The 8,245-nt window shown below is 33.7% G+C and overlaps 1 protein-coding gene across 1 annotated transcript; it reads right to left on the bottom strand.

Moving 5' to 3' along the window:
- Positions 1-728: 728 nt before the first annotated feature.
- LOC107927029 (putative tRNA pseudouridine synthase) lies at positions 729-3,837 on the bottom strand. Its single transcript, XM_016857994.2, has 7 exons — positions 3,534-3,837; positions 3,419-3,454; positions 3,042-3,154; positions 2,812-2,960; positions 2,566-2,710; positions 1,850-2,281; positions 729-1,579 (listed from the first exon to the last, which is right to left on the bottom strand). Exons 1-7 carry the CDS (start codon positions 3,754-3,756, stop codon positions 1,148-1,150), a joined length of 1,530 nt encoding a protein of 509 aa, XP_016713483.1. The 5' UTR covers positions 3,757-3,837; the 3' UTR covers positions 729-1,147.
- Between the last annotated feature and the right edge of the window lie 4,408 nt (positions 3,838-8,245).

Consider the following 8,245-nt stretch of genomic DNA (forward strand, 5'->3'; position numbering starts at 1 on the left):
AACTATGAAGCCCATATTAAAGCTCATACTTGTAGAAGAAACATAAGATGAGAGAAAGAAGAAAAAATAAATATAGAGTAAAAATTAATATATTATATATAAAGAGAAAATAATGCTTTTTTCTGTCAACAATTTTTAGTTGATTATATTTTTTTAAATAGATTTAATGGTTTGACTAACTATAGAAGTAAGGTAACAACTAGAGAAAAAAGAAGGTGGTAACTTCGGTCTACTAAAATGAGAAAAAAAATACATAATTTAGATATCAATTTGTAGGTTAAGTCTTTTAAAAAAAATAGATTTAACAGTTTGACTAACGACTGTACTAATGTAGTTTAAATACCATTTGTGACCAGAAAGTAATTTAGATACCAAAATGAGAAAAAAAAATGTATAGTTTAAGTACCAACTTGAGAATAAAGCCATTATTAAAAAATAAAGCAAAATTAATATATTAAAAGAAATAAAAGTAATATGGGTGGATTTAAAAAGTATTGAATTAATCATCCTAAAATGGAGAAGTTTAAACAAAATTATAATTGCTGATAGTCTCGAGAGCTTGCTTGAGCCCATAAACCCCCAAGGAAATGGGAATCAGTTTAACTTTGTGTTTCTTCTGCTATTTAGAAGAGGCTAAGAGGAACCTACCAAACCTACTCTATATATTTGCACCACTCTACATCTACCTTCTCAACTATACCAGTAAGAAATTAGGCAAATATGGGTGCTAGGCATAACTTGGTTTTTTTCGTATTGAACAAAAAATTATTAAGGTGAAAATGGAAAGATTGGCAAGCAAGTTCTTGACCACAATTTAGCACTCTATAACATGTATTCTAAGCCTTTTAAGTCAAAATATAGAAAAAAAAAATGCATTCTCCTATCTTAGCCGACCGGTGGTGAATCTTGTGCTATTTACCTCTACTTCTGTGACCTTCACATCACTTTGTTCAAAAAGTTTTCCGACTAAGCCAGAGTCTTGATTCATCTGACCCTGCACAGAATCAAATTCGCAAAGGCCGTTCTCATTATCTTGAATACAAGCTAGCAAGTATCAATCAAAATTGTTTAGCCTATTCCTCCTTTCCATTGATTCTAGCATAAATGACAGACAAATATCAAATAATGCTGAAAATTTCAGTGTGTTTTATAGGCTCACTGCCTGTGCAGAAGAAGTTCGCCTAATCGGCAACTTCTCCTTCCACAGCTTCCAAGCATTCCTGACTTCATCCAACTCTGCATCGGGAATGCCTGTGTTAAAATCTAAATTTTCAACCCATTCTTCCCAGGGTGATTTGGAAGGGTCCAAAAATTTTGAAACTTGCGGCAACATTACAGATTTGTAGAACTCATCAACTGCCTTGAGGATTTCTTTTGATTCAACCATCGTCAGCATTTCAGGTCTTGTTACATTACCAGGCGCCTTTCTCAATATGAATGTGTTCCCCCTCAAAATTAGAACTTCAGATGGAGCAAGGGGAAGGACAACCCGTGAGAATTTGGCTAGCGATAATGTTAGAATATCTCTTGGGAGCAATTTGCGCTTCACAGCTACGGCAGTACCAACCATTTTGCGGATCTGGCACAATATACAGTATTTAATGTTATAAACTTTGTCAAACAGTTTGCAAAAAGTGCAGGCCACCCTAAGCTTTTGTTCTTTAAATTTCTTCTACACAATGAGGCAACCTTAAATTGCAATTACTGCTTTTAACACTTGAGGAAAATAAGCTTAATTCTAATTATTTTTTTCTTTTTTTTTTTCAGAAACATACTGCAGTAACAATAACAGGAAATATAACATGGCAACAAACGGATGCTTTCTACTTTAATGATTTAAAAAGGTTACCTGATGTAGCATGAAAGACTCTCCCCATATGGAAATTTCAACGTAATCAAATCCCATTGAATTCTGCAGCTTTCCACAAGAACAGTGAAAAATTTTTCGAAAGTGGGAACCTGTGATTCTATCTGTCTCGTCAGGTTCATGTAACCATCTTGCTATAACTACCTTGGGACTTTGATCCTTCGAGCCATTGCCCTGACTGTTACAAGAATCAACCACAGGTTCACCAAAACCACAAGACATTTCCTCATTATTTACTGTACTTGTTTCATCGATCCTTGTATCTTCCTCTACATCACTTTCCTCCATCTCGGAAGTTGATGAGCCATTATGAGATTTAGCTCTTGGTGGACGACCATTTCTGGCAGTTTGCCTAGGAGGAACTCGTCTTCTGTACTTGGCTCTTTGAGTATAATTATGGAAAGGGTGTTCACCCTAAAAAGTATCCACAATAAACAATAAGCAAGCAAATTCTAGCATAACTGAATAAGTAGACCTGAATGAGTATTAAACTAACCCCCGAAATCATAAGAAAAACACACCAGAAAATGGAATCATAGAACAATGAACTAAAGTAAACATGTTTAATATGAAGTAAAATCTTAATTGAGAAGGCAATTCTCCAGGTGAATTTTGAATTGCTCTCCATTGAAAGAAAGCAAATAATAACATATGGCTTCATAAAAGGACAAAGATAAATGACATAATATAACTGATACCTCAAAACAGTTTAATATATTGTTGAAGTCTGATATATGATAATTAGTTTCAGCTTCAGTGAAGTGACTTTTTATTCCAATGATTTCAGCTGGTAGAAGGTAGGAATATTTCCGGAGATTACATTCCCTTCTAGGATCGAAACTCCTAAAAAAGGCGATGATACAGAAAAGAAAGGACACCCAGAAATGAAATATTTATGTAAAATACTGAAGCAAAAATCCAAATAAACAAACTCAGGCTCTCACTTTTGTGAAGGTAATATACTGAAGACTCGGATATTGTCGGGAAGATAAGAGTTAACACATTTAGCCAGGGCAATGCCATTGGGGTCTTCCTTCCAAGCATCTTCAGGTATCTCCATTTTCAAGGAGATCATTGTTGCCAAAGAGTGAACCTAAAGTATCCATTGACAATAGAAGTTTTAGCAGCACCAACCTCACATCAAGCACATACAAAATAATAACAAGAAACTTACTCCTTTATCTGTTCGGCTGCTTCTGGCCCAAGCAATTTTGTGCAGATCACCATAATTACTGTCACGGATTCCTCCAGCCTTGAAAATGGCAGTTTCCAGTTCATTTTCAATAGCTACATTGCCACATTGCAATCATTAGTATGTTCAGACCCCATACTAGATATGAAGGGAAAAAAAAAACTGAAATGTAATGGCCTAGTGAGCACCTATAACACAATTAACAGCAACAAAAACAACAGCCAAAAATTGTGATGAAATCATGAAAAGAAAATAATCCCCACCTCTAGGCTATGTAAAAAAAAAAAGAGGGAGAAAATTGACAATAGTTTTTAAATAAACAGATATATTTAATTACAATAGTGGAAGCTGCAACTTACTAGATAGCTCGTGTTCATCTCGCTGCAGTTGAAGACCTATAAATAAAGGGGGGGAAAACATTGGGTTTTGTTTATATAAAAATGAAAAAGAAGGGGAGGTTGAAGAAGGAGCTACCTCTGTAGTCGGTGCCAACGTAGCCGACCCGCATGACCACCTTTTTCTTGCGAAAAGGTTCCCATTTGCAGGCGGAGAGAGGGAGAGGCAGCTCCTTTTCATCTACTACAGAGGACTGAGCAGTGCAAATGATTCGAAAAGGTGTTACTTTCAAAGGAGGCCTTGGCCTTGGAGTTTTCACCAGCCATGGAGCCAAGGATAGTCTCAGACAAGAAATGGCCATCGCCTTTGGCTGTGGCTATGGCTTTGGGGCTTTTCAGTTCGGTTACGTTTCGGGTCTAAGGCTCCAGAAACACCCAAAGACACTAACAAAGAACAAAAACAGCGGATATAGTTGCTTATTGGTAAAATCACTTTTCCAATCCCTCTTAATTTCAATATTGAGTAAATTGGTCTTATCAAAAAAAAAATTACAACAATTTAATTACTGTCAAATTTTTTTTGAATTTGAATGAAATCATGTAAATTTTGAAAATGAACAAGTAAAGAGAATTAATATTTTACCGTAAATAATTTTAATTAATGTAATAATAAATTAAACTTTTAATATTTACATATTTTATTAATTTGATTCTAATTCTAAAAATAATTTTAAATTTTTAAAAATCTAAAATAATAAAAAGAATATAGAAAGAAACTTTAGCTTCAAATATATATATAGATAAAATGTGTAAACTTTGAGCGCTAAATTTATTATAACATTAATTATTATGTAAACTTGATAAAAAGAAAATTAATGTTGTAATTAATTATCCTTAGATGCTTACATTCGAAATTCACAAAGATCAATTTATTTCCATCTTTTTAACAAGACCAATTTACTCGACATTAAAATTAAAAAAGATCGAAGAGCTTTTGTACCTTTCTTTTTTGTTTTTGTCGTAGTAATGGTAAAAAAATCGGCTTCGTTTACTTTTAAGTACCAATTCAGTAAATCTTACTAGGGTTACTCCCGCTAAACATATTCAAATTATCATTGAATTTTAAATTGGTTCTTAAGCTTTGAAATATTTCATTTAAACTATCTAAGAATCACGATATCAATTAGCTTTTCTGTCAACTGGACTATCAATTTAGGGTGGGTTTGGATGGGCGATTGGGTGCGGTGCGGTGCGTTTAGTTTACTTTTTATCTCACGCTACAGTATAGCTACAGTATAGCTACAGTGTCTAATCTCACCACCACCGCTGTTTTTACACTAACCGCAGGTAAACGCATCGCCCATCCAAACTCACCCTTAGGTGTTTAATGTCTATTCAAATTATGGCATGAAACATAACCCTAGTCGCATATCGGGTGTCCTGCCAAGCTCGGTTCAAATCAAGTTCAGACAAAGACTCAGTCTTTGGATTGTCTTGACCTAAAGCTTAGGCAAGAGTTTTTTTCCGTCAAGATAGCACAAATTTAAATTTAATGATAAAAAATATGAATATTAATATAATATTCATATAATATTCATATTTTTTTGGACCATTTGACTCAAGTTGAGTTTGGAAATTTTTCTAAAAAAATAGATTGTAGCTTAGCTCACTTCTTGGACATCTCTGTTGAGTAATGTTTCGTATTTTTCAGCTTTTCTTTTTTCAGTTAAACTCTGTTTTTAGTTTCCCACTTAAACTCTGATTAATGGTTGTTATTTTAATATTATTTGACCTATAAATTTAGCCTATAAATAGGCCCTTTTTCCACCCTAGAAAGATAACCCTTTACATATTTAGGTATTAGCTTTTATAAGCTTTCAGAAATTTTTGTGTTTACGTTTTGAAGGTTCTTATTTCAGGTTTCAAAGTTTAGTTTTATCTCCATCTTTTGCACTTTCCGTTTTTCTGTTTTAGTGAAATTATCTTTGCTCGTGATTTTTTATCTTTTCGGAAGGGTTTTTCCACGTAAAATATTTGTGTTTGATCTTTTCAAATTCTTCGTTATTTTACTTGTTCATTGCTTAACCGTATTTATCCCCAACAAACTGGTATAAAAGCTAGTTCGATTTCCACAATCAACTCGTTTAGAGATGGCAACAACAAGGTTTGATTTTGATAAGTTCAATGGCATCATAAATTTCAATTTGTGGCAAATTTGGATGGTGACAATTTTGATTTAGGGCGATCTTGAGAAAGTCCTTACAGAGAAGAATCTTGCAGACATGGATAATTTAGAATAAGATAGGTTAGATGAAAAGGCTCTATCCACGATTCAATTATGTCTAACAAATAATGTGTTTTAAGAGGTTTTGATGGAGAAAAAAACATTCACCTTATGGAAAAGGTTAGAAACCCTTTACGCGACAAAGTCTTTAACTAACCGATTAGTGTTGAAACAGCGATTGTACACATTCCGCATAAACAAAGGTGAGCACCTTAGTGATCACATCAATCATTTTATTACTCTTTTGAATGATTTAAAGAATGTTGAGGTTCATATTAACGATGAATTTCATGCTATGCTATTATTGTACTCTTTACCTCCTTTATACAAGTATTTCAGGGAAATCTTGATTTATGGCAGAGATAATCTCTCATTTGAGAATGTAAAAGGTCATCTGTTGAACAAAGAAAAACTCAACGATGAGTTTGGTTCAAATAGCAAGTCAAATAGATAAGCCTCGATTTTGGTAGCATCAAGGAAGCGAGACAAGAGATGTTGATATTGTAAGAAGTTAGGTCACATCAAGATAAATTGTTACAAACTGCGAAATAAAAGGGCTGTTGAGAGCAATGAGGAAGATTTAGCTGGTGTTAATTTGGCCAATGACAAGGGTAATGATTTCTTATTTGTGTTAACAAGTGAAAACTTCGACCTTACGTCCAAGTGGATCCTAGATTCGGGGTGTTCTTTCCACATGTGTCCCAATAGAGACTCATTCTCCACGTATAGTTCAGTTGAAGGTGGAGTTGTGCGCATGGGGAATGGTTCATCCAATAAGGTAATCGATATTTGGTATTGTTCAAATCAGGATGCACAACGAGACAATTAGAACACTGTTAGATGTCAAGCATGTGTCTGACTTAAAGAAAAATCTCGTCTCCTTGGGAATTTTGGACTCGAAGGGTTGTAGAATTAACATCGAGTCAAACAACATTAATGTATCTCATGGGGCTCTCATTTTGATGAAAAGTAAAAAGATTGGCAATCTTGATGTTTTGGAAGGATCAACGGTGACTGGTGAAATAAGACGTCCCTCGTTTTGATGAGAGGTTATCTTTTGGATGCAAGTTTTGAAAATATAGAACATTGCGTACGTGGAAATCAGACCCGAGTCAGTTTTGATTTGGCATTGCACAAGTCAAAGACTAAAAAACCTCCAGCTTCTAAACACAAATTCGACTCAATTAATGTCCCGCATAGTTCGAGATAAGCCCGTGGTAGGCTTTGACAAAGAAGGTGTTCTGAAAATACGAGTTAAGGTAGAGATTTGTGGAGTTATGTCTCGTATTTTTCAGCTTTTTTTCTCCCAATTAAACTATGTTTTTAGTTTCCTACTCAAACTTTGATTAGTATAGATTATTTTAATATTATTTGACCTACAAATTTAGCCTATAAATAGACCATTTTCCCTCCCTAGAAAAATAACCCATTACACATTTAGGTATTAGCTTTTACAAGCTTTTAAAGAATTTTGTGTTTACGTTTTGAGGATTTTTTTTTTGCGTTTTGGGGTTTAGTTTTTATTTCCATCTTTTTGTACTCTTCGTTTTTGCCGTTTTAGTGAAATTATTTTTACCCGTGATTTTTATCCTCTTCAGAGGGGTTTTCCACGTAAAATATTCGTGTTCGATCTTTTCAATTTCTTCTTTATTTTACTTAATCGTTGTTTAACCGAGTTTATCCCTAACAATCTCTAATGAAACATATTTAAAATATGTGGATTAAATTATAAATACACTTATATCTATTATATAGATAATTTGGATTCAATGTGTTAAAAATGATAATCAATGTCAATAAAATATAAGAGAGCTATTTCTTTTTATTTTTAATAATTTAGATCCCAACTGATCATGCACTAAGTAAATGTAATTGTACAAATATATTTATAAATTGATGAATACATTTTAAATATCTTCCATTTCAAACTTAAACTAACATTTATTTAGTAGAAAGAAACACTAGTAGCTAGGATTTTCTGAACTGAAAAAAGCTTTGACTAAATCCCCTTGTGAGTTTAATGTAGCTCTACATAAATCTCTGGTAGGGGAGTATAATGATATATTGAGGCAAGAAGAACTTTTCAAGGCCCTTAGATCTAGATTCCAATGGATTATAAATGGCGATCACAACATAGAATGATGGGTTTGTTTGATGTTTTTGGGAATTAGGTTATGTCTAGAAGAGAGATTGAGAAATTAGTCCAGGATCATTTTATTAAGCTTTACTCTACTTCTGAGGTTTTCTTAACGGGTTTTCGAGGGGTTCTAGTTTCCACTGGCCACACCTATCGGAGCCAAATATACAAATGCTTGGAATGGAAATTTCTTAGGTTGAGATAGCTAAAGCAATGTTGTTCTTCCACGAGCCCAAATGGAGTGTATATTTTCTTTTACCGGTGTTATTAGCCTCAGGTTAAACATAAGGTTATTGACTTGATTTTTGAAGTTTTTAAGACCTCCTTTGTATCAGAAGCCTTAAATAAGACCTTGGCGACCTTCATACCAAAGTCCAAGCCTCTTCCATCTCTCAATTTCTACCTATTACCTTGTGTAATAAAGTCTACA

Source organism: Gossypium hirsutum, chromosome D03 (assembly GCF_007990345.1).
Source record: "Gossypium hirsutum isolate 1008001.06 chromosome D03, Gossypium_hirsutum_v2.1, whole genome shotgun sequence".
In the NCBI taxonomy this organism is placed as follows: domain Eukaryota; kingdom Viridiplantae; phylum Streptophyta; class Magnoliopsida; order Malvales; family Malvaceae; genus Gossypium; species Gossypium hirsutum.